We start from the raw sequence: 27,090 nt of genomic DNA, 5'->3' as shown, positions 1-27,090 counted from the left end.
TATTACATTAAAATATCACTTAATACACACTTAATATACACATAAGTTGCTTTTTATATAAAGCAATATTCATATATATATATATATATATATGCTCCATACACATGCATAAGATATAAATTTTGCCTCTGAAATCAAATTTTTGGCTCTGACATCCACTCCACATGTCTGCACAAGTCCAAATTGATAGTCACCTCAAATTTGACTATTCAAATTTGACCAAAACCACGTTTTTTGGACTTTGGAGGTAGAGCCGTATAAGTATTAATTGTGCGACAGTTAAGTGATGTTTTGAATGCTGGGCAAGATATTCCATTAAAATTGGCATTCACTTTTTTGAGTTTAAGGAAGAAAATAAAATTTAGGGTCCGTTTGGATACAGCTGAAAACTGAAAATTGAAATTGAAAACTGAAAAACACTGTAACGAAATAATTTTTAAATGTGTAAATAGTATCGTGGGACCCATTTTTAATGAAAAAGTTGCTGAAAAGTGAAATTTGTAGGTCCGTAAACAGTACACGATGTGCTGTGATTGGTCCAAAAAAATTTGAAAAGTCAAAGTTTGCGGCTACTGTTCATTGAACAGTGCATAAACAGTAGCCGCAAACCCAAAACGCGTGAAAAAAAAAAAAAAAAATAATGAAAAACACAGACGCAGGATTGGGCGTCAAACGCACTCTTAGAGTAACTTAATGAAAATTTTGAGAGCATTTAAAAAGCCTCCACATTGGCAATGCTTTGACCATAAAACTGATTAATGAAAAAAATTAAAAGATAGTACTTACGGAAAAAAATAAAAAATAAGAACTATTTAAGGACAAAATAATGGCACCACGTTTATATATAAAACAAAAAAGAGAAAGAAATAAAAAGGAATCCACGTTTGGCGTGCTTTGAGTCTTTGACCAAATAAAGAATATTCTAATTAGTAATTTAAGCACACATTAAAATATTCTTAGGAGTAATTAAGCACACTTTTAGCAAAAAAAAGGAGTAATTAAGCACACATTAAAATATTAAATAATACATATTTAAATTCATTTACACATGACATATATATAGACTAAATAAAAATGACATGACATGTAACAATTATATTAAATTTCCATGTGGCATTAGTAGTCTACGTAATTCTGAGTTGATAAGAAAGTTGTCACTTGTCAAACACTCAATGAACGTGTCAAATGATAGAGTCGGTGGAGGCTTTTGCTTCAGAGCATCTCTAGCTGCCCCTCTAAATTTTTGTACAATTTGGAAGGTAAATAGTGACTTTTAGGTTTTAGTTATTCACTTTTTCATATACACTTTCTAACAAACTCTTTATCCCATTCTCTATCTCATTTAAATATTATTTCTTCATTTTTTTTATTCTTTTTTAATCATCATTTATTCTTTTTTTAACAACTATATTTTTCAATCATAAGTGTTATATTCACAACATTTTACGTAATAATTTCACAGCAAAATTTATATGGAAAGTTATTATTAGTTCTAATTTGAACTCACCACTGAAATTATTTTTTTACTCACCAATATTATCTTTTTCTTCTAGTTCATTCCTGATTATTTCTTTTCTTCATCTCTCTCTCTCTCTCTCTCTCTCTTTTTACATTTTCTATTTCTACTTCTATTTTCATTCCTCTTCACACACACACACACACACACACACAGAGCCAACATGGCCTTCATCTATTTCTTTTTCTTTTTTTTAATTTTTTTTTATCTTGTTCTGATTCACTTTGTTGTTACAATGGAGCTTAGATAGGCTTTCATGCTCTTGATCTGTTGTTTTTGTTTTGATTTTAGAGTTTTTGTTCTAATTAAATTTGTATTTTTCCTTGTTCTTGATCTGTTATTGTGTTTGTGTTTTGATTGTGTTACCGTTTGAGAGAGAGATAGATGAACAAGGAAGAGAGGAGGAAAGAGAAAGAATATTTTTTTATTCAACCGGGTATTAGTTTAATGAGAAATAATCTTTGCAAAAGCTATAGTGATTGCTACAGTGCTCTCCAAGCCTGAGAGTTACTATAGCAAATCTAAAAAAAAAATAGAGATAAAGAGGCTATTTCATTTTGGGTGTGAATAGTGGCTTTTTTCTCCAAAATTTAGAGATGCCTAGCCCTGTTGGAGATGCTCTTATTGGATTTGATCAGATTTCATCACCTTATATAAAAGCGGTCCGGTCTAGATCCTGATAAAAAAAAAAATTTAAAATAGTTTATTAATATATGTGTATAGGTTAGTAAGATTTACATAAAAATTATACTATCTAAAAAAAATAAAACTAGAGATATAAATTATTTTATAAAACTTTTTACAAACGATTGAATAATTATTGATAAATGAAAAAGTAATATTAATGGTAGATCTAAATGAAAATCAATAAAAAGTTAACCATATCAATATTTTGTAAAAATATTACTGTATAAAATAGTTTATGCCTAACATTACCCTAGAAAAAAGGTGGTAGATTAATTACAAATTTAAGATTCTATTTTTGTGTCATCATTAAACTAGAATAACTATTCCATTTTCCAAATTTCTTGTATGCCTTAAGATATTAGTTCTTATATCCCACATCATTGTTTTGAGGGAATTACATTTCCTAAGCAATGCCAATTATTTATAACGAAATAGTAAAATTATTATTAGAATAACCATTCTTCCATTTTAGGATTTCTTCAAGTACCAAACATCCCCCATATAGTTTTGAAAACAAAACACCAAGAGAAGATAGGCCAAGTTGCTTTGAATCTATTTTGAAACTGGAAGAAGAGTCTCAAAATTGTTAGAGTCTTATACTCTTACTAGCCGCGTGCTCAATAACTCTTCTATTTTTTTAGGTAAAAGTTAATAATTTGTATCTATTATAATTTAGAAATATATATTTTATTTTTAAAACAAATAAAAATGATAAACTTTAAAGATAAGCATTAATTATAATTTCTTTTTTGAATGTAAAGGAAAAAAATTATAAATTTTAGGACTTTTCTTTTTTAATTTAAAATAAAATTTATTATTTAATATTTATGACCTTATTTCTAAATGAAGTTACCCTTCATTAATGAATGTATTTTTAAACTATATAAAAGTCCATTTGAAAAATAGTAAGTATAGATTACCAAACCTATTTTTTTTAAGAATGTATCAAACTTTTCTTTTTTTTTGAGAAAAGTATCAAACCTATTTAAGCACACGTGCAAGAAACAATTTGGCTGCATCGCTAGCTGGCAGCTGCCCATACCATATTGTTATAAGTTGTGATTTTATGAGTCAACAAATCATAAAATACTATATACTTAACACAGAATACATGATTTTTTTTTTTTTTTTTTTCCAAAACCATCGCAATATCCGCAGCAATATCGTATATTTAATTAGTAGCCTTTTATTTTTACATATTTCTTTCCTTGTTCACTATTTGACTGTATGTGTGTGTGTGTATATATTATGTATGTTATAAGTTCACTAATATGCGTTGAAAACTTGGTTCATATATTGTGATGCTAAAAAACCAAGGGAGGAAATTAAGAAAGAAGTGAAGTGAGATCTCAAAGTACGGCTATGCACGCACCAGTGGGAGGTCTCGATGTCCGAGCAAATCAACAATCTGGTGACTTTATGATTCAACCTGAGATGCCTCCTTCTTCAGAGACGAGTAGTAACAACAACAACAAGCCAACACCACCACATAATAATAATTCTGAGAATAATATTGATGATCAGGTATGCATTCCATATCTCTCTCTCTCTCTCTCTTATTCTTTGTGTAATTGTGTGTCATTCTCTGTACAAATAAGATTTTTGTTATTGTTTTTGTTTTGTTAATTGTTTTAAAACCACATCTCTCTCCTCCCTTGATATATATATATATATATATATGCTGCCATCACCGTTGATATATTTGCTACTGAATCCTAGAGATAGATCTGAAGTTGTATAATCCACCAGGGTTTATGGTTTTGTGTTTGTGTTTGAGTTTAAGTCATACCCCGAGAAGACGAATGATCAGAAAATGCGAGAAAGGTTGGGTAGGGTAGGTGGGTTCTATACTTATGTTCTCAAGTCTCCAGTGGACCAGTACTGTCTGGGTTCAAGTGAAAAGAAAAACAGTTCTTCGTTTACAGTTCATGTGGTGATATGTGGCCCCACGTGGCCTGTGGCCTGTGACGAATGATGATGTGGTTTAGGTTTTCTTTTATTTTTTTTAATAAATAATTTTAGAAAAGGTTATTGCTTTATAGGGTTTATTTTTATTTTTATTTTTTTCCCTAATTTTAGATAGTCGGATGGTTAAAATAGAAGATGATGAATTTAAATTCTAAACATTTTTTTTTTATTAAAAATAAATAAATTCTAAGCATTTTTGTTTAAAGTTTAAAATACTAAGAAGTGATAGTTCTAACTATAAAACTCTTTGACTCTTCAAGTTTTGAATTTCTTTAGCTAAAATGCAAAACACTCTCTAATTTTTTAAAAGAATTCATTTCAATCCTCTAAGTTTATTTTTATTCATTCTAATCCTCTAAGGTTCAAGTTTATTTAATTAAGTCATTTCTATCAACTTCTTGTTAAAAGTTTTTGAAAAAAAATGATTTTTTTTTTCAATCATTAATTGAATTTTTTAATTAAAAAAATAAAAATTTAGACAAACCACAAGAAGTTGAAATTTAAAAGACTAAAATGAATTATGGTGAAACTTAGATGTTAAGTTTTACATTTCAGCCAATTTCTTTTAATACATAATCTTTGAATTTTTGAATTTAGATTTTCTTTTTTTTTTTTTTTTAAATAAGCATGTAGCGAGGGACTAAGGGAGGGAGGAATGGATATAAGATTTGAACCACATATATAAAATACTGTATATATAGGGTCTGTTTAGATATCGTTTATTTTGTTGAAATTGAAAACTTATTGTTGAAAGTACTATAGATAAAGGTAAAAGTTAGTTGAAATAATACAACGAGGCTTATGAATAGTATCAAAAAGTGCAGTAGAGCCCATGAATAGTAACAAAAATAAGCTGAATAGTAAAATAATTTTAATTTTTCATTGGTATCCAAACACACACATAAGCTACTATTGAACTATCATCCTAGAGCTTTAAAAATTAAAACCAAAGACCCCAATGCTTTGAAATTTGAACACTAGACAGTAGACACGAATTGATTTGATGTGAATTAGTAAGTTTAGAGATACATATAATTTTACCCCAACTAATATCTCAAGTGATGAATAATAATAATAATGCTTAATAAAAATAGCGTTAGTGCATATCCATGTAAAATGATGTCACCTTATTATAAGGCATGTGATACTGTTGGATGAGAATATGATTTGATGCTGAGAGGTCATGCAAATTGTATGAGAGAATTTTGGATGTTGGTGCGCGCCCTGTGGGTACCTTTTCCGTTGCAAGATTCTTGCTTTTTAGGAGTACCCATTTGACATGCATGGCTGCACATGGTTGAATACTTGAATGGTCGAAAAATTGCGTGATAAGTTCAATAATTTGGTCAAATATTTTTTTTTTTATAAATTTTTTGTAAGTCAAATCTTTAAAACACGGATACTCCATTTTTACGTGATATATAATGTAGAGACTTGGTTTAGGTCTAGTGCTTCCAGTGCACTAGACCCAATCAGATGGTGATATTTGTCCAAAGTGAACTCATGTCACCATTTTACAAGTCCAAGACACTAAACCCAAGTCTAACTCATAATCTAGCAGCATAAGCCATATTGGTGGCTACTATGTATTCAAGTCTTCTCTGATCCATTCTCTCAAAAATAAAAATAAAAACAAATTTTTTCTATCCAAACTCGAAACTATTAAGAATACCAAAATCGTAGGCTCGTAGCACAACCTTAGGCTAAGGACTAAGGAGCCCTATATTCATTATTTAGGCCACAATAATAGTAAATAGGGTTGAAATACACCATTTGGTTTTAAAAATTTACCTAGTAATAATAATACTCTTTATTTAAAGTATAAGAGCAATTTTGAAAAAAAAAAATTAGAAATTTATGGACTAAACATGCAATTCAACATTTTAAATTTATTTTACCAATTTCCATTTATGTTGTCTTAGATATCTTTTGGGGTGGGCGAGACGGTGAAAGAGACCTTCAATTGTTTAACTCATAAATTATTAGCCTGATTAAAACAATTATTTTAAATTTTAACTTGAAGTTTGCTTCCATAGAATGCTGAAGAAATAATAAATTTTCAAATCACATCATAAAGGATAGAAATTTGCAAAAGACAAGTATTCAAAGTTTGAAAAGTTGTTTTACTTTTTGATGGAAAAGCCAAATATCGTTTCTTGTTATTGAAAGTCACAAGCATCGGCTTGACTTGTAGGATTAAAGAGTTTTCATACTACAAGAAACTCATTATCAAGTTAGGCATGAAATGTATAATAAACTCGATTTAAAATACTATTATTATTTTTGTGTGTTTTAATAAGTAGTACTGTTTACTCAAAAAAAAAAAAAGTTAGGCACGTGATCTAAATTTTATATTTAATTGGTTGTGAAAACATCTTATGAAGTGGAGATTAGTAATTCTAATCTCTTATCAACCCTTTGAGGTTAAACTTAACAAGTCTGAAAAGATATTAATAATTTTATCTCGGAATGATGAAATTAAAGAAGAAAGAAATTGTATATACATATCATAAAAGCATAAAGTTATAAAATCCTTTCTGTTACTCATTAAAAGAAAAAGAAATTATAAAATCCTTTCTGTTACTCATTTAAAAAAAAAAAAAATCATAAAAGCATAAAGTTATAAAATAAAATAAAAAGTTAAACATTTGGAAAAACATTTAAACAAATGAAATTCATGGAGAAATGTGCTTATAAATGGATAAGGTACTTTAGAAGTTAGATTAATATCATTTTTTTCTTTTTTCTTTTTTTGGGTTTATAATAAATACTTATAAATTATATTCAAGATTCAGATCCTTCCTTCCTGCCTAATTATCAAATTATTCATCTTTTTCATTTAAAAAAGAAAAAGAAAATAAATGAATAAATGGAAATGTGTTTGGCTTGGTTTCTCTCTCTGATTTATTTATTTTTATTTTTTTTGAAGCCAATTAAAATATCATATCCCTCCTCACAGTTAAGAAGACACTATTAGGGATACGATTGTATTTTTGTATTCTTTTTGAAGCTGATGTGTTTATTTACTTGTAAGTCTTATACACAACTCTCTAAAGTCCTTCAAAAAAAAAAAAAAAAAAAACTCTCTAAAGTCCACTCTTTTAAGATTCAATTCTATTTTTGCCGAATAAATTCTTTAAAAAAAGCCAACGAAAACAAGTTATACCAAACTAAAATAAAAACTACTTTTCATGAGTTGCATCTATTCATCTTCGCCACATTAGTCTTTGTAACACCATATACAAGATGGTGACTAAAATTATTGTGGCTCGGATTAGGCCCTTGTTGCCAGGGGAGGCAAGGGGTGGATAATGCGATTATCGTCCAAGAGTTGATCCACTCTATGGCGAGAAAAAAAGGTCGGGGTGGAGTGATGGCAATAAAGCTGGATTTAGAGAAAACTTATGACCGTTTGGAGTGGAGCTTTATTAGGGATACCTTGTACCTCTACATATTCCCAAGCCAACTAATTTCCCTGATTATGAGTTGCGTGTCTTCGTCCTCTATATCTATCCTTGCTAATGGTAGAGCATTAGAGCCGTTCTATCCTTCACAAGGAATTCGGCAAGGAGATCCCCTTTCCCCATATCTCTTTATCTTATGCATGGAAGTCCTTGGGGCCCTAATAGAGGAGAAATGCAAAGCTAAGCTCTGGAATTTTGTCAAAGCTTCTCAAGGTGGACCATATTTCTCTCATGTTTTCTTTGCGGATGATCTCATGCTCTTTGCCAAAGCAGATAGGAAGAATTGCACGGCTATTAGGGAAGTGCTTGACTCCTTTTGTGAGCTATCTGGGCAGAAAATTAGCAATGAAAAGTCTCGTGTCTATTTCTCTCCGAATGTTGATCCTGAAAAGAGAATCGAGTTGTGTGAGGTTCTGGGATTCCGCTCCACTCCTACTCTTGGGAAATACTTGGGCTTTCCCATACAACATTCAGGTACTCCTCAGGATTTTGGGCACATTCTTGACTGTATTAAGAGCAAGTTGGTTAGTTGGAAAGCAAACCTATTGTCTCGTGCTAGCAGAGTAGTACTAACTCAATCGGTGACTTCGACAATCCCAAACTACACTATGGAATGTGTGGCTCTCCCATCCAAAATCCTCCAAGGAATTGACTGGCTTAGCCGAAACTTCTTATGGGGTTCTTCGGAAAATAAGAAAAAACTCCACCTTATAAGCTGGGAGGAGGTTGCAAAATCTAAGGAAGAAGGGGGTCTTGGAATTCAAGCGGCATAACCGAAAAACACTGTTCTATTAGCAAAGCCTAACTGGAGATTTAATTTTGAAAAATCCTCCCTTCGGGTCAGAGTCCTTTCCAAAAAAATATCTTAAGTAGAGGCGAGTTTTTAGAACCTAAGAAAGGTCTTCCTCGTGCTCCCCAACCTGGGCAACACTTAAAAAAGGGAAAGAAATTTTCAATAAGGGCTCTAAGTGGATTCCTGGAAGGGAAAGTGGCTTATCTCTTTGGTTCAACAAATGGATGGACAAAGGTACTCTTCGAAGCCTAGTCTCGGGTCCACTAAATAAGGATGAGGAATATATAAAACTTATGGAGGTTGTTGGGTATGTTGGGTGGAATTTGGAGCATGTTTCCTTCTCCTTCCCGACCTCAATTCTTTTGGAGATGAAGACAACTTCCCTCTCCTTCTCATCCCAAGAAGAGGATAGACTTACCTGGCACCTTTCTTCAAATGGTGAGTTCAAGCTGAAAGGAGCATACTAATTGGCAGTGAAAAAGGATGAAGATTTGAGCAGAACTTCTTTTCCAGGTGCTTAGGTATGGAAGATTTTATCCCTTCCCAAAGTCAAGCACTTTCTATGGCAATGCTGCCATTATAGCATAGTTGTGAAAACAACCCTTAATGAGAGGGGGGTGGGAATTCCACCGACCTGCCCTATTTGTAACACCGAGCCAGAGACCATTGTCCATGCTTTAAGAGATTGCCCCAAAGCCAAGTGTTTTTGGAACTCCTTGATGCCTCCCATGTCATCGAATATCTTTTATGGAGTGCCTCTAGTTGATTGGCTTAAAATCAACTGCAGAAGCTCTCGGATTAGTGTTATTTCTGATATGGAGTCGGGAACAATTTTTCCTATGGCAATGTGGATTCTTTGGCTCCACCGAAATAGCATTGTGTTTGGCAGAACAAGGCCGCAACGAAATCTTCTAGATGAAACTTTGGCTAGAGCAGCAAAGGTAGCCTATTTGGTTAGCAATGGGAAGTATAACACTATTAGAAACAAAATCTAGGTGAGGTGGTTGAACCCCCTTAGTAATTGGTTCAAATTAAATTCGAATGGTTCGTCAGAGGGCAATCCAGGTTTGGCTGGTAGTGGAGGGCTGATTCGAAATGAAAAGGGTGAGTGGGTGAAAGGGTATGCCCAAGCCATTGGTATCACGACCAGTGTTGTGGGCCTTACGGGATGGCATTCGACTTTGCATTGCTCTCAAGCTTCCAGTAGTGGAAATAGAGTCGGATGCCAAGGTGGTAATTGATTTAGTGAGGAAAGAGAATAGTAAATTTAACAGCTTAGATGCGCTAGTAGCTGATTGCAAGGAGGGCCTAAAGAAAATTTCTAATGTCAAATTTATGCATTGCTTTAGAGAAGCTAATAGGTGTGCAGATAATTTAGCTAGGCGAGATGCTCTTTTGGACCAAGATTTTGTTGTTTTTATCCACCCTCCTGAGGTGGAGTTGCTTATTAGATTAGATGCCGTGGGCACAATGTATGACCGTTTTTACACTTTTGTTTGTTTGTTGTTTTGATCTATTTTATCTGACAAGTCACAAGTGTGAGACATCTCACATAGGTATTCTGTATTTACATTCGAAAGCCAAAAAAAAAAAATCTATTTTATCTATTTTATGTAACTACTTTATCAATACACCATTCATTTAATATTTTATTCTCTTACCAGTTACCACTTTATTTATAATAAAAAATTTATTCTAACTCTATTCTCTTTTGTTTTTTTAATTCTTTCTTTATATTTTGTGAGATTAAAATAGTTGAGGTGAAATAAAATAATAATGTTTAAGATGTAATTTTTTTTTTTTTTATCTGAGTGACACATCTCACGTAGGTATTCAGTATTCACATTCATAAATGCCAAAACAAAAAATTGTTTTATCTATTTTACATAATTACTTTATCAATACACCCTATATTTAATATTTTATTCTCTTAACCGGTTACTACTTTATTTCATTTTTTTAATTCTATCCCTATTCCTATTCTTTCTTTCTTTTCTTTTTTTTTTTTTTTTAATTCTTTCTCTATGTTTTGTGTGATTAAAATAATTGGGGTTGAATAGAATAATAATGTTTAAGATATATACACCCTATATTTAATATTTTATTCTCTTGACTGGTTACTACTTTATTTAATTTTTTTTTATTCTATCCCTATTCCTATTATTATTTTTTAATTATTTCTCTATGTTTTGTGTGATTAAAATAATTGGGGTTGAATAAAATAATAATGTTTAAGATATATACACCCTATATTTAATATTTTATTCTCTTAACCGGTTACTACTTTATTTAATTTTTTTTATTCTATCCCTATTCCTATTCTTTTCTGTTTTTTTTTTTTTAATAATTCTTTCTCTATTTTTTGTGTGATTAAAATAATTGGGGTTGAATAAAATAATAATGTTTAAGATATAAACATTGCTAAAGTTTGGTTAAATTTTGCACATTTAACTCTAAAAATCACCCACATTAACTTATTTAAACTCGTGTAAATCTAGATTATTGCTACTTGCTAGGACTACAATAACCATATAAATATACAGCTATTATCAATAAGTTATGCAATTTGTTTAAATACTGCCTTGAGTAATCTTATAAATGACATTATATTGAATTAGAAAAGATAACTGGAGTACTTTAAAAATAAAAAATAATAAAATAATAAAAAAAGAAAAAGAAAAAACAAGATACCAGGAGCAGTTGAAAGGAACAAGCAATAACTAAAAAAAGTTAAGAGACAAATAAATTTAGAAGGGTAAAGTGCAACCGTGCATTATGATTTAGTTGAGGATCTCTTCTCCCTCTGTCTGACACAAACACTACTAATATACACACACAGAAAGAGACAGGGGTGAGTGGGAGGTGAGAGAGGTGTAGTGTAGTATGATTTTGATTTGAGCATCGAATTTGGTTCGGTTCTGCAAGAGCACAACTTATCTGGTACACGGTCCGCCCCATATAACCATAAGGAGTTTCATTCCTTTCATGGTTCGTTCCATTTCTCATTTCTTCTCTTCTCTCGTCCCTCCTCAATTTCACCCTTCGTTTCTGGTATTTTATCCATTTCTAATAAATCTTTGAAGGTTTTTTTTTTTTTTTTTTTTTTTTTTTTTTTTTTTTTTTTTTTCTCTTACTCCTCTAATCATTCTTTGGATTTTGTTTATATAATTGCTATATTTTCATTCCAAATTTGCAAGTGACCCACATCCTTTTTGTATTTCTGTGGTAAGTTGTTAATTTTGAAATTCCTTTTGTACGGTTATATCTAATTGTAATCTCATAAAACCCATTTGTTATTTTGTTGCATATTGCTCATTTATATGTTTAATTTGAGAATTGCTTGGTGTCTGTATGCAAAATTTCTTTTATGATTCACTTGTGAGATTATACCTGGGGTTTGTTTCAAGTGTGTGTGTTTTAAATAAAAAGAAAATTCTTATATCAGAGAGAAATCCCAATGTTTAATTTATTGAGAACATGATGATGCATGCAGAAATTGAGGAATACATCAAATAGGCAAGCATCTATTGCAATGGGAGACTATAGTGGTGATGAATATGTGTCAGTTGGTGCAGTACCTCTTCCTAGGGCAGATAAGTTCAAAAAAGTTTCAATTCTGCCTCTTGTGTTCCTCATCTTCTATGAGGTTTCTGGGGGGCCATTTGGGATTGAGGATACTGTGGGTGCTGCTGGTCCTCTTTTAGCCCTTATCGGCTTCTTGGTCTTCCCCTTCATATGGAGTGTTCCTGAGGCATTAATAACTGCTGAGATGGGTACCATGTTCCCTGAGAATGGTGGTTATGTGGTTTGGGTTTCGGCTGCATTAGGTCCTTATTGGGGGTTTCAGCAAGGTTGGATGAAATGGCTAAGTGGGGTTATTGATAACGCGCTCTACCCAGTTTTGTTTCTTGATTATTTAAAGTCGGCAATCCCAGCTTTAGGTGGTGGTTTACCGAGAATCCTAGCCGTGTTAGCTTTGACTGTTATCCTCACTTACATGAACTATAGGGGATTGACCATTGTTGGATGGGTTGCTGTTCTTTTAGGAATTTTCTCAATTCTTCCTTTCGTAGTTATGGGGCTTGTGGCAATTCCAAAGCTGGAGCCTTCTAGATGGTTAGAGGTAAATCTACATAATGTGGACTGGAATTTGTATTTAAACACTTTATTTTGGAATCTAAATTATTGGGACTCAATAAGCACCCTCGTTGGTGAGGTGGACAACCCAAAGAGAACACTTCCAAAGGCTCTGCTTTATGCTTTGATATTGGTAGTTCTTGGATATTTCTTCCCTCTTTTAATTGGTACTGGTGCTGTTCCAGTCAACCGTGAGTTGTGGACTGATGGGTATTTCTCGGATATTGCTAAAATTATTGGGGGAGTTTGGTTGAGATGGTGGGTCCAAGGTGCTTCAGCAATGTCAAATATGGGGATGTTTGTAGCTGAGATGAGCAGTGACTCTTTCCAACTTTTGGGTATGGCAGAACGAGGGATGCTACCTGAGTTCTTTGGCAAGAGGTCTCATTACGGAACTCCTCTAATAGGGATTTTATTCTCAGCTTCTGGTGTGCTCTTGCTGTCATGTCTTAGCTTCCAAGAGATTGTAGCAGCAGAGAATTTCTTGTACTGTTTTGGAATGATTTTGGAATTCCTGGCATTTGTATGGTTACGAGTAAAACATCCATTTGCATCTCGGCCTTACAAGATACCCGTGGGAACAATTGGAGCCATTCTTATGTGTATTCCTCCAACTATATTGATCTGCATTGTGTTGGCTCTTTCTACACTCAAGGTATTTCTTGTAAGTATTGGTGCTGTGGTGATTGGCCTTGTGATGCAGCCCTGTCTCAAGTACGTGGAGAGAAAGAGATGGATCAAGTTCTCCATTAGTTCTGACCTCCCAGATCTTCATGGTAGTAATCAAGCCAGCAATGAAGCCTTAATAGATTAATGTGTTCTGATTTATAAATATGCACGGGAAATATTCCACTGTGATGGTGATAAGCTGCGTGACTGGAACCCACATGCCACAATTATCAAATTGGCAGAGTATTTGTTGACAACTGGAATGCAAGGTAGCACTGTTATCTAATTTACTCATTTGCATTCTTTTGGCACGTAGCTATTTGCAGTTACTAGCTGTTTATCATCTTTGTTTTTTGTCTGATGATAGATGGGAGGGAGGATTGAAAGTTGAGACATTAGTGAATGTACAAGGAAGACATAAATTTGGTTTTAGTAGATTTCAACACTGTTTCTTTTTTAATTAATTCCTGACTTTCTGTATTGACACAATGTTGGAATGAAGGATTGTGATTTTAGTAATCTTTAAAATAAGTTATTACATGTTGGGGAAGCATCTTTGCTTTGCTAATGCTATTCATTGTAGTTGTCTTGGGGCTGTGTATTCAATCTTAAGATTTTTATTTTAGAAAAACTTTTGAGGTTTAGTTTTCTTTGATCTTCTGCACTATTACACCAAGTTAAACCTTGAGTCAATTTGGAAATAGGAAAATAACATGAATAACGACAATAAATAAAAGAGGGTTGCATTGTAATCAATGTAGATTGCCAAAGGTTCAGACAGGGGTCAAATTTCCTTAGCCCCCAAGCATGCTTGCATAATTCACCGGAGCATTCAACCTTTTAGGCTTGGCCCCTTGGGTCTTGCAAGAAAAAATGTCAAATTAATGATCTATAATAGACTTGTTTGATATGTGTGTCCGCAGACTCATGTTTAAGGTTCTGCTCCTGGAAGGGATTGGTTTAAGTTTAATTGTGATGCAGCTATTGGGATTAATTTCTTTTCCATTTCTGTTGTTGTGAGAGATTGGAGAGGGATGGTGGTTTTAGCTGGCTCTAAAAGGTTAATACCATCATCCCTCTCCAAGCTGAAGCCGAAGCCCTGTTGTGGGCTGTTCAATTGGCAATGGAGAATGCGGTTCCTAAGGCTGTGTTGGAGGGCTACTTTAAAACATGTATTGATGCTATCTCCCAACAGTCTAGAGATAGACCTTGGAGGATCAAGAACTACATAGAAGAGGTTGTCTCTATCTCTAATTGCTTTTCAGAGTGCTCCTTTTGCTGGGTTAATAGAGCTGACAAACCAAGCAGCCCATGTTTCGGCAGTCTTGTCCTTATATAATTCCCATGTAGGTGAGATAGATCCATGTATAGGGCCTTCTATTTTTGTTGATATCATTAGGCAGGATGTAGCTCCTGAGATGTTTGCTTTTTTGCTTTGAGTTTCTTTCAATAAAGCTTTTCAGATTATTAAAAAAAAAGGGGTTTAACTTCCTAGCACCCGAGGAATGAAGATTTTGCTCTTGAAAATTTGAAATCCCATTTCTTGAAGAATCTCTCATTATTTCTCTGTAATCCTTATATATTTGACACTATTTTCAAAGCATACCTCCTAGTTGATCATATATAACGCATTAGTGAGAAGCTATCATAGCACAAAGAAGGAGAAATTCTAGATGGTTCTAGCAATTAACAAGTGGCTGAAACAATACAGATTCCTGAAAAATGAAACTTGAAACCAACTCAACAAGAAGATCACATCTGCTTTAATTTCCCTGCTCTGTCAACTGACTTCGTCTCATCTCCCGCCACAATCCTGAACTCAACAATGTGAACCCAAGAACAACTGAATGAGAATTGTGTTTGTGAAAGATATCCACCAAAAAAAAAAAAAAAAAGGGAAACAAATGTGGACATTATCTGGATGTTCAGTTACGCAGCTTATATCATTGGATGTTTAATTAAAGAGAGTAATATTTTTCTAAGTACTTGGCATCATAAGTGATTAATTTTTTTTTTTTTAATGAGGTGTGTACGGGCGCTTTAAGGTGGTCAGAATTGGAATGAGGGGTACTCTAAGGGGGTCAGAATTGGAATGAGGGGAGAACGGAGCAGCAGCGCGGTGGCAGTTGCAATTGCTGGTGGTCTGTGAAAGGGAGTGTGGGTGAGAGAGGAGTAATTATAGGATTCAAATGAGTTGTGATTGTGTGGTAAGTTGTAATGATTTTTTTTTTTTTTTTTCTTTAAATTGCTGATTTAGGTGTAACAGTTTTACACTACATCCAAACATAATTTAAACTCTTAATAATGCATATCATTGCAGAGACTTTCACAAAACAAACCCATATTAAACCAGGGTCCAAAGGCACCAAACACATGTCATGGGGTCAGACGACATTAATTCTTCATAAACTATAGTCTTAATAATATAGCAAAAGAATGTTTTGGTGAGAGACAGCGTCCGTCAATGTGTCATTCTTTCACACAATTAATAAAGTCATGCACACATACATCACCAACCAAATCTGATCAACTAAATTGACGAAACGAAGGTTGATCAATTACAACTTACAAGCCTAATATTTCCCTTATCCAATTAATAATGCTACATTGCTCTTATGCTATTATTATGGCCAACAAAACATTTTCACATTTGATCCACGGCTATGCTTTCCCTCCCCTTATCATGGCCATTGCCTCTGGGGCTGCTTCTCCTGAAAAACATTAAATTTCATGAAATAAGCAATCAAAAGCAATTAAAGTCAAGCTGATAGAAGTGAAATTCAGACAGGAAATTCAAAATCCAGTCAAATGTGTTGTACTTTCCAAACGTGGCATTAGTTAGTCCACCTCAACCTTGGAGGTCCTTCAACTTCATTAATTGGGAAATCTGAGTAAAATTTGATCAAAGGGTAAGTTTAATATAGGAGCCATCAATAGCATATGCCTCACAACCAAAAGAACTTATTCATAACTCTATCAACATGTATCAAGATGTGGGTAAGGCCAGTCTGGAACAAAGTTGGATAAAAATTAGATCCCACAAGCTTTTATTAAGCATGTAACTTGGAATGAGGGACTAATCTCCAAAAGGGGTCCAAGACTGTTCACTATGTTTAAGAGATCTATGGAAAGAGTGTTTGCCCAGTGCTTTGGGTGATGCCAGGTTAGGGTAGGATGATGTAAAACACCATGCAATTCAAAGAGCCCTAGTACTTGAAACGCAATATAAGCTTATAAACCCACCATTCTTGCCAGCATAAATCTCATTCCTTGGGCCATAAACACGATGCCGTGAGGGTTTCCAAACCTTGGCACCTGGACCCAAGCCAAGTGGACTAATGTAAGCTGGTGGAGAAGTTGCAGCTTTATATTCCTGCATGTATAATGTAATTTGGTTTAGATCAAAGGAAGGATACTTGATAATGTTAGCAGACAGATTATAGAAGTATTTTGTGTAAGCATAAATATGGATCAAGTCAGTTGCAGCATCATTCTGAGACTCGTAGGTACATGGAAGATTTCGGGCCCATCCCACTTTAAAATAAAGAAACCCCACCACACACACCCCCCCCCCCCCCCCCCCCAATAAGATTACATGATTTAAAAGTTTTAAGTTCATACATACTGAAACAAAACACAAAAGCACGCAGATCACTATAATAAAGATTTCTGAATGTCATTGGAACCTGATGGATCATGAGCATGAATCTTGGACTTGAGATCATTTAATATGCCTTCTTCCACATGAGGAGCGATGCATTGAAGAACCTCCTCAACAAATTATCCCTCTTCTTTCCAGAGTAAGAAAACAATTGCTACAGCCTACAGGGCTCAGAGCCTCTCCAGAGGGGGTGGTGCTTCCTTTGGGTCAACAAAAATGCATCTCATAACATTCCTCACCTATAAACAGAATTCAAACAGCAGATTAATATCTTCAAAAAGTTAGGAAATCAGAATGTAAAGACTTCTCTATTCACAGCAGTGACTAAAGACAATAAGGCATCAATAGGTACACGGTGTCATTGACACGAGATGAATGATCCAGATTAAAGATCCCTAACAAACAGAAAAACATGAAAAAACGTAGAGTAATTGAATGACACAAAAGTTCAACTTCAACACTTTAAACTAGGATTCACCTGAGCCTTTTAGCTCAACTGGCACTTCCTGGTGTTTCCAATGAGGACGCCCAATGTTCAAATCCCCTCTCCCTCAACTATTAAATTATCAAAAAACACTTTAAACTAGAATTCTAGATTATAGACCCTAAACTGATCATAGTCATCTTATCATACAACTTTCTGGTTCAAAGAATCAGCACAATAACTTAAACAATTTCTTTTCTTTGATAAGTAGACAATAGGGGAGTGAGAGGGGGTATTTGAACTACAGACATAGGACACCACAAAGGATGCCATTAACATAGGACTATTACTTGAACCACACTCCTTAGCATAACAAAATTAAAGAAGGTAATCAACTTGTTAAGGGTAACAACCAAATTCTGAAGCCTTTGATTGTAGACACCCTCAGCCTGTCTCATGCAAAAAGATACGAACCTCAGCATCACTCTTCTCAACTTCAAGACATATATATGAAAAATACTTCCTTTTTCCCACCAAACTATGCTTTAGAATCTCCGCTGGCAGCTTTGGTCTTTCAAAAGTCATAAACCTACCTTCAATCAAAATGGAAAAGTCAGGAAAAACAAAAGCATAAATAAACTACTAGTGGAAAGGTAAATCTGAGAACAAATATCAGGCGGCAGCAGAAGTGCATACCAGGCAAGCTGAATAGGCTACCACCCAATCAGGCAACCCAACCAGCAAGCAACTGCCTAAACCAGCCCTCCCCAAGTCAAGATAATTCTCTTTAGATACCAAATTTAGTTTGCAAGCTTTAAGCATTAACTGATGACAGTTCAGAATTCTATGCCATTCATCTAGAACCTGATGCAGGGACGATATAAACGAATTAACAGAATTTAAGGCAACTTTGAAAATCAAGTAGAAAAGGACCAATAAGAATCAACTGGAAGCAACAACCTCAACAAGAGAAAAATAAGAACTATTTATCAATTATGAAATCAGAAACCTGATCAGGCGTGCGCATTCTACGCCAATCAGAAAGAATCCTTATTACAATGCTAATCCATAATGATAAGGATGTTCAGTCAAAGCCACTTATCAGACTTGTTCACGATTTTATTTCCTTTTTTGTTTTTAACATAAACAGTTCAGATAATTGCCTTAAAAACCAGCACCTTTTGAAAAGCCCCTTTGCCTGTTAGATTCAAGTAGCTGCGCTGGAAAAATTGACTGCCACAAACAAAGTGACGCATCATATTCTTATTTACTCTAGCAAAATTAAGAGAGAAATTATTTGATAATATGTATAATAGTCTTTAGAGAGTACAGAAGACAAAAATGCAAGAGACACACCTCTGTAACAGAGTTATAATCAAATGTGATCTCCTCACCATATTGAATTTTACATACAGAATAGATTCCAATCTAGTAATGAACATCAACAGTAGTAAATCTGCATTCACAGATAAACTTATAGGATGATCAAACACTAGGTTCACTCACAATTATATAACTAAACGAGGCAATTCATATATAAGATGAGTAAATTGTAATATTCATAATCTGTGAGATAAAACAATTATATAAAAAGAAGAAAAGAAAGTAGAGAGGTAAAGTATGATTACGCATGGCATGATTCCACCCATAAACAAGTTATAGTATTAGTAAACAATCTAGCATCTAAAGCTGAATCTTCAGGAGAAAATTTGCTAATATAACATTTATATTTGATTAGATGATCTGGTCTTCACATAATGACTAACGCTCCGAGTGAAGAAATTCAAGTGATGAAAGTAACAGTTTCACCACATTTACATTATTATAAAGCAACCATGAGAAATTTGTGTCCCGCTTATAAATTATAATGCCAAATATGTCCAGTCCCAAAATAAAATATGAGATCAATTCAGTTTTGTCATGTTCCATAATACTATAAGAACTTGTCAAGAGTACATAAGGGAAGGTCTGCAGGTAGGTTATAAACAACAAAAAGTGTATGACAACAGAACTCACTTTGCTTCACAATTTGGACGGCACGAATGACATATTAAACTCCATAGTTTGCCTTATGCATAGCATCAATACCAACCAAATCATACCCATCAGCATCATCCTGCTAGGTAATAATGTATGATCAAATTAAAAAACCTCGACAAAACCAGGGCAAATGGAAAAGGCATAACAAGCCTAAAGCACATAGCTTCTTGAAGTGAATCAAACCTTTGCCTTTTGAGATAGATGTTGTAAAATTCTGAAGCAGTATCTTTACTATTCTTCTGCATAGATCGATCCCATCTTGCTTCTCGAAAGATTTCCAGAAAGGACAACCCTACATTTTTTTTTGTTGGGGGGGTGGGGGGCAGAAGGGGTAAAAAGTTTCAACATCATATAAAGAACTCTACTAAAGCTAGAAATTGGATCCTATCAACAGCTGCTCCCAAACCACCTTCTTTGTTGCAAACAACACCAAGCCCCAGAAAAAACACAACCCAATAGACAACAAAAGAATGGGGGAAATCAGTATCAGAAAAGTAGGGAACAAGTCAAGGAGAGAAACACGTCCAAAAGAGAGGAAAATTTATAGTACATGCTCATGCAGCAAAATAATGACGTGTATACCTTTATCCAAAAAAAAAATGATGTGTATACCTTTCTGTAGGCAACATATCTGTCATTAGGATGACTATCAATGGCCTTCAGAATACCCTGACACATTTTCACAGCTTTTATATCACGATCCTCAGAAAGTTTTTCATTTTCTTCAATAACAAGCTGCAATGAATACATCATGGGAGTGTTTCCACTCTCAGTCCCAGTGAAGTTCCTAACTTGCTTATTCAAAGTACGAAGGAGCGCATCTTCAATAAACAAATGCTTCTCCAGGAGAGGCCAATCTAACTCCTTTTGCATGGAATCAAGCAGAAGATTGTGAGTATAGGGGTCAATTCCATAAACCTCTTGCTCAATGTCCTCATCTCCAAGCAGTCTTCTAGTTTTATAGTCCTTGACTTCAGGAAGTTCCATATCTGACTCCTCAGTGCCACTTTTCTGTGCATAGAGCTTCTCAGCATAGTCCTCTGGACCTCTGGTAAAGATACTCACATTTGCATCTTTCGTTGCATGTTATCCTCATCTGCAACAATAACATATTGTTAATCAATTCATATTTTCTAGTAACAGGAGGAACCAGGCTTGCTTTTCTCATGCAAGCCCCATTCATGATCATCCGTCATTGAATCCAAACCATCATCTGGGGTAAAGTATCCATCTCCCGTTAAGGGCCGGCCCTAGGCCTAGCCCATTTAGGCCATGAACTAAGGCCTTTAACAAAGATAGGCCTCCAAATTAATATGTGGCAGCAAGTTTTTTTTTTTTTTTTTTTTAAATAAAAAAAAGTGAGTTACTTGCACTTTTTTTTTAAAAATTTTTTATCTTATAGGTTTTATAAATTGATATGTTACTGATTACAATAAGTAATTTAATATTCATTTATTCTTTTATTGAAATGTTACATCAATTTGTAAGTTTTTTATAATAAAATTTGTATTAACATTAGCATATTTTCCACACCAAAACAAAAAAATTATGAAATAATAGAAATACAATACAATCACCAATTCACCATTAAGTGAATGAAAAATGCTAAAACTAATACAAATTTTATGACAAAAAATTAACAAACTGATGTGGCAAGAATATGATTGATGCCACTCAAACAATATAATAAATTGAATGTTTTGAATAACTTTTTTTTTATTGATGACATGTCAATTTGTAAAACTTACATAGTAGGTATCACTAACTCACTCAGAGTGAATTAGTCTTATTAATTAGTAAGAATTAACAAACTAAATATTATTTAAGTGATATTTAGATATAAAAAGGCCCCTTTAAATTTTTCACCTTAGGCCTCAAACTATCTTAGGCCGGCCCAGCTAACTCAGTAATTTGAGCTTCTGATCACAAATCCAATTCACTTTCTATATCTAAGGCTATACTCTCAATATTACTCTTATCGTCTTTAGACGACCTATCATCATATGTTTCACTCTTAAGTCTATAGATTATTTTTATTCAATTTGGATAAATGCCTTTGATTTCTAGATCCAATGCATACTCTCCATAATCCAAACCACCATTTGCAAAGGAAGTGCCATTACTCCTAGTCATGTACTTCCTTCCAGTCAAATATTTACTGAGCTTCTTCTTATACTTAGAGGCACCAAGTAAATCACCTTCCCATGACTTCATCGTCTCATCTCTTTCATAAAATGACTTAGAACTCTCTTCCAAACGTGTGGCAAGTTGAATAATTTGTTAGGGTCATTTTTTCATGTGTTGGCATGTCATTTGACACAATGCACTTTACTTGTAATTGCATAGATCTAAGATGTGTTTAGAATATCATGAAGTATGTTAAGCAATCAAAACAAGTGATATCATTGAAGGCATGAATATTGAACCAAAAAACAAATGAAGAAAAGCTGAAATATTGAACCTTGACACTAGCATTTATTCAAATTAAATGAAGGACCTCAACATTAGCTCGACGCCTCTCAATTTTTCGAGCTACGCAAATCCAAAATTCTTAGATTAGTATTCGGCCCATGATGACTTGAATTACTAGGGTTTCGTTTACTAAACTCCTAGAGGTTATAAAAGCATTATTTTAAAGTAATCAAAGACACAGGGACTCAAGTAGAGAACTCATATACTTTTGGAGAAGCTACTGCATTCTTGTGCGCCTTAGGGTTCTGTAACCAAGTGCTTCCATATATTTAACTTGTACTAAAGTGAAGAACTAGCAAACATCAGTTACTGGGAAGTTAGTCACGTACTTGGATCCGCGCAAAAGCGAAGAAGTCTCTACAAGATCAAGTCCAATTGGGGATTGAAGTGAAGGCTCAATTGTAGGTTGGTACTTTGAAATAGTCCAAGGTAGTGGTAAGATTTTTTGTATCTGTAACCACTTGATTCTTGATTAGTAATTCTTGGGAGTGGTGACTTGAAAATTACCTGATGGAGTTTTTGCCTTGCGGGAAGTTTTCCCATTAGTTAACAAATTACCATGTCAAATTTAATTTCTGTTGCACTTTAGTTTATTTGGTGATTTATGTGTGCCTCCATGATTTGCATGTAATTTGACCTAATTAATCAACTTAGATAATTGAATTAATTAATCGAGTCAATCTATAACCCAACATAAATAATGTAATAATGTGATTCATGTCTCCAGCATCGCCCCAATTCTTTATTCTGTGTACTCAGAATACATGTACAAGTAAGCCGAAAAGGAAATAGGGCACATTGTTGCATGACTCACACCCAACATATAAAGTCCTAATCACCACAAAAATACAGCAGAGAAGAAAGAAGCAGATATGAAGAAGCAACTGCATAAGTTAATTTGCTACAACATTAAAATAGATTTAGGCTATTTTATGTTTCCCAACTTACATGAAGAAGCAAATAACAACATTCAAAATCAAGCCAAAAAGATAAAATGCAATTGAAGTCAACCTTAAAAGAACTTAAGGCAATTTAGCTGCAAGGGGCGAGGGCAAAATAAACACTACAAAAAAAAAATGCGTATTAAAATAAATAAATAAAATTGTTGAAATAACATCTGTGTTATTGCAATAGTTGATGCAAGTTGTTGTAATAAATTTTGAGGTAATAGTTTTGTGCAACAAAAATTTTTGTTGCAATAAAATCCAAATATTTTAATGAAATTTTGATACAATAATATATATGTTGTTGCAATAAATTATTTACAGCTTTAAATATCTTGTAATAATAAGCAATTACTCCACAAATCTTATTGCAATAGATTGTAAATAATTGACAAAATATTTCAAAGTGGTTAATCCCCTATAGTTCATGTAAGTGATGACTATAGTCAATGCTAACACGACTAGGATTCTCGATCAACCACTACCTAAGCCAAATTCAAATAATCAAGAAATAGAACAAGGGTAGACACGTTATCAATAACTCCATCTAGCCATTTCATCCAACCTTGTTGAAACCCCCAATAAGGACCCGATGCAGTTGAAACCCAAATCACATAACCACCATTTTCAAGTAATATAGTATTCATCTTAGCAATTATTAATGCTTCAAGAACACTCCACATGAATGGGAAGACCAAGAAGTCAAGAATGACTAAAAGGGGACCAACAATGTACTTGACCCAAATGAACACCCCAAAACATCATAGAATATGAGGAACACAAAAGATAGAACTAAAATTTTCTTAATACTGCTCCAACTGACACATATTCATAGGAAAATTGTTGCAATAACTTAAAATGAAGAAATTGCAATAATAAATAAATACCAATTATTTTTACATTTTATTACAATGAAAATCTTAAAGTAATAGCCTATTACAATGAAAATATCATTACAATAACTTAATAACAATTATTTTGCAAACTATTACTATGAAAAATAAGAAGCAATAAACAATCACAACAAAAATATCATTGCAATAACTTGACCCAAATTTTTTTTTGTTACTTTTTTTGAAATATATTGCAATAAGTATCATGAAGCAATGACCTATTGCCATGAGATTGCAATATAATTGACAAAAAATAGTTGCATTAGATTACAAAATAAGTAGGCTTTATTTTGCAATTATTTTTCAATTTAATTGCTTAATATTCAAGCTTAGAACAACTGTAGGTCTCCACACCAACACTCAAATTCATATTACACCACCTAAACTCATGCAATTTGCATGATCGAAGTTCGATCATTGAACTATTAAAAGAAAAAAAAAAGTTTATTACAACAAATTTTTTTATTACAATAAATTCAAAATTATTGCAATAAAAACTTATTGCAATGAAAATACTTCGTTGCAAACTATTGCAATAAAGTTTATGGCAATAGATTATTGTAACAAAAAGCAACACTAAGAGGAAATTGCATGAGTTTGTAATTTTTTTTTTTTTTTTGGTTGTTGTTGCAATAAGTGTTTATTATAATAGTTTTGAGTTTATTGCAAAAAGCTATTTATTGTGGTGAGAACATGATGATGCATGCAAATATTAAGGAGCACAATAAAATAAGCAAGCATTTAGTGCAATGGGAGACTCTAGTAGTGATGAAAATGTGTCAGTTGATGAAATACCTCTCCCTAGGGTAGATAAATTTAAGAAAGTTTCAATTCTACCTCTTTTCTTGATTAATTGAAGTCGATATTCCTGACTTTAGGTGATGGTTTACCAAGAAACTTAGCCCTATTAGATTTGATTGTTGTTCTTACTTTATCAATACACTCCAAATATTTGAACGAAATTTTAATACAATAATATATATGTTGTTGCAATTAATTATTTACGGCTTTAAATATCTTGTAATAATAAGCTATTACTCCACAAATCTTATTGCAATAGATTATAAATAATTGATAAAATATTTCACAATGGTTAATCCCCTAGTTCATGTAAGTGATGACTATAGTTAATGCTAACACGACTAGGATTCTTGATAAACCACTACCTATGCTAAATTCAAATAATCAAGAAATAGAAAAGGGGTAGACTTATCAATAACTGTATTTAGCCATTTCATCCAACCTTGTTGAAACCCCAATAAGGACCCAGTGCAGTGGAAACCCAAATCAGATAACCACCATTCTCAGGGAATATAGTAATTATCTTAGCAATTATTAATGCTTCAAAAACACTCCATATGAATGGGAAGACCAAGAAGTTGAGAAGGGTTAAAAGAGGACCAACAGTGTACTCGACCCAAATGAGCATCCCAAAACATCATAGAATATGAGGAACACAAAAGACAGAACTAAAATTTTCTTAATACTACTCCAATTGAGAGATATTCATAGGAAAATTGTTGCAATAACTTAAAATGAAGAAATTGCAGCAATAAATGAATACCAATTATTTTTACATTTTATTACAATGGAAATCTTAAAGTAATAGCCTATTACAATGAAGATATCATTACAATAACTTAATAACAATTATTTTGCAAACTATTACTATGAAAAATAAGAAGCAATAAACAATTACAACAAAAATACCATTGCAATAACTTGACCCAAATTTTTTTTGTTATTTTTTTTGAAATATATTGCAATAAGTATCATGAAACAATGACCTATTGTCATGAGATTGCAATATAATTGACAAAAAATAGTTGCATTAGATTGCAAAATAAGTAGGCTTTATTTTGCAATTATTTTTTCAATCTAATTGCTTCATATACAAGCTTAGAACGACTGTAGGTCTCCACAACATCCAAATTCATGTTACACCACCTAAACTCATGCAATTTGCACGATCGAACTATTAAAAGAAAAAAAAAAGTTATTACAATGAATTTTTTTATTGCAATAACTTCAATAAATTGCATGATCGAACTATTAAAAGAAAAAAAAAAAGTTTATTACAACGAATTTTTTTATTGCAATAACTTCAAAATTATTGCAATAAAAACTTATTACAACGAAAATATTTCATTGCAAACTATTGCAATAAAGTTTATGGCAATAGATTATTGTAACAAAAAGCAACACTAAGAGGAAATTGCATGAGTGTATAATAAATGTTTTTTTGTTGTTGCAATAAGTGTTTTTTATAATAGTTTTGAGTTTATTCCAAAAAAAAGCTATTTATTGTGGTGAGAACATGATGATGCATGCAAATATTGAGGAGCACAACAAATAGGCAAGCATCTGGTGCAATGGGAGACTCTAGTGGTGATGAAAATGTGTCAGTTGGTGAAGTACCTATCCCTAGGGTAGATAAATTTAAGAAAGGTTTCATTTCTACCTCTTTAGGTGATGGTTTACCAAAAAACTTATCCCTATTAGATTTGACTATTGTTCTTACTTACATAAACTATAGGGAAATAACTATTATGGGATGACTTGTTCTTTTATGAACTTCCTTACTTCTTCATTCTGTAGTTATGGGAATTGTGGTATATCTAAAGTTGGAGCCTTCCAGATGGTTAGGGGTGAATTTACATAATGTGGATTGGAATTTGAATCTGAAAAATTTATTTTGAAATCTAAATTATTAGGACTCAATAAGCACACATACTAGTGAAGTGGGCAACTCAAAGAGAACTCTTCTAAAGGCTTTGCTTTTATACTTTGATATTAGTAGTTCTTAGGTATTTCTTATAATTTGATTGGTACTAGTTATGTTCTAGTGAACTATGAGTTGTGAATTAAGGGTTATTACTCAAATATCCCTAAAATTCTTCAGGGAGATTCGTTAAGATTGTGGATCCATGGCACATCAAGAATGTAGAATATGGGGATGTTTCTAGCTGAGATAAGAAGCGATTCTTTCCAAATTTTGGGTATGGTGGAACGAGAGATGCTGCCTAAATTCTTTCGCAAGAGGTATCGTCATGGAACTCTTTTGTCGGGGATTTTAATCTCAGCTTCTAGGGTGCTCTTGTTGTGCTAAGCTTTCAATATATTGTACCAGCAGAGAATTTCTTATACTATTTTGGAACAATTTTGGAGTTTGTAACATTTGTATGTTTATGAGTAAAACATCCCACTAGATATGCATTGTGTTGGCTTTTTCTACACGCAAGGTATTACTTGTAAGTATTTACATTGTGATGATTGGACTTGTGATGCAGCCATGTCTAAAGTACATGGAGAAAAAAAATGATAGATCACATTCTCCATTAGTTCTAACTTCCCATATTTTACAGAAATTCTCATGCCACAATGAACAATAGGTTATTGCAATAAACTCAAAACTATTGCAA

General features: G+C 33.1%; 1 protein-coding gene, 1 long non-coding RNA gene and 1 pseudogene across 7 annotated transcripts; 2 read left to right on the top strand and 1 right to left on the bottom strand.

Moving 5' to 3' along the window:
- Nucleotides 1–3,407: 3,407 nt before the first annotated feature.
- On the top strand, nt 3,408–15,454 carry LOC115975056 (probable polyamine transporter At1g31830). Of its 5 annotated transcripts, none has more exons than XR_004088059.1 (3): nt 3,408–3,727; nt 11,922–13,503; nt 15,260–15,454. XR_004088059.1 is itself a non-coding variant. In XM_031095693.1 (2 exons), the coding sequence occupies exons 1-2, from the start codon at nt 3,566–3,568 to the stop codon at nt 13,377–13,379; spliced, it is 1,620 nt and encodes a 539-aa protein (XP_030951553.1). In that variant the 5' UTR covers nt 3,408–3,565; the 3' UTR covers nt 13,380–13,816. The 5 variants fall into 5 exon arrangements, 3 of the variants coding, with proteins under 3 accessions (XP_030951553.1, XP_030951554.1, XP_030951555.1); XR_004088058.1 differs by lacking the exon at nt 15,260–15,454 and adding an exon at nt 13,602–13,816; XM_031095693.1 differs by lacking the exon at nt 15,260–15,454 and having other exon boundaries at nt 11,922–13,816.
- Nucleotides 15,455–15,570: 116 nt separating this feature from the next.
- Nucleotides 15,571–20,445, bottom strand: LOC115975057. 2 transcript variants are annotated; one of them, XR_004088061.1, is made up of 9 exons: nt 19,543–20,445; nt 18,676–19,435; nt 18,498–18,552; nt 18,016–18,183; nt 17,733–17,912; nt 16,921–17,134; nt 16,478–16,607; nt 16,054–16,121; nt 15,571–15,945 (listed from the first exon to the last, which is right to left on the bottom strand). It is a non-coding gene; the product is annotated as an uncharacterized LOC115975057 (long non-coding RNA). The 2 variants fall into 2 exon arrangements; XR_004088062.1 differs by lacking the exon at nt 16,054–16,121 and having other exon boundaries at nt 18,498–19,435.
- Nucleotides 20,446–26,040: 5,595 nt separating this feature from the next.
- Nucleotides 26,041–27,060, top strand: LOC115961797 (annotated as a pseudogene).
- Nucleotides 27,061–27,090: the final 30 nt, after the last annotated feature.

The sequence above is a fragment of the Quercus lobata genome, chromosome 2 (assembly GCF_001633185.2).
Source record: "Quercus lobata isolate SW786 chromosome 2, ValleyOak3.0 Primary Assembly, whole genome shotgun sequence".
Lineage (NCBI taxonomy): Eukaryota > Viridiplantae > Streptophyta > Magnoliopsida > Fagales > Fagaceae > Quercus > Quercus lobata.
This window is presented reverse-complemented; position numbering and strand designations above follow the sequence as displayed.

Bases quoted from the DNA above. Each gene is read 5' to 3' on its own strand.
- LOC115975056 (XM_031095693.1), top strand. From the start codon at position 3,566: ATGCACGCACCAGTGGGAGGTCTCGATGTCCGAGCAAATCAACAATCT. The intron at 3,728-11,921 runs GTATGCATTCCA...TGATGCATGCAG, and splicing joins AGAATAATATTGATGATCAG to AAATTGAGGAATACATCAAA.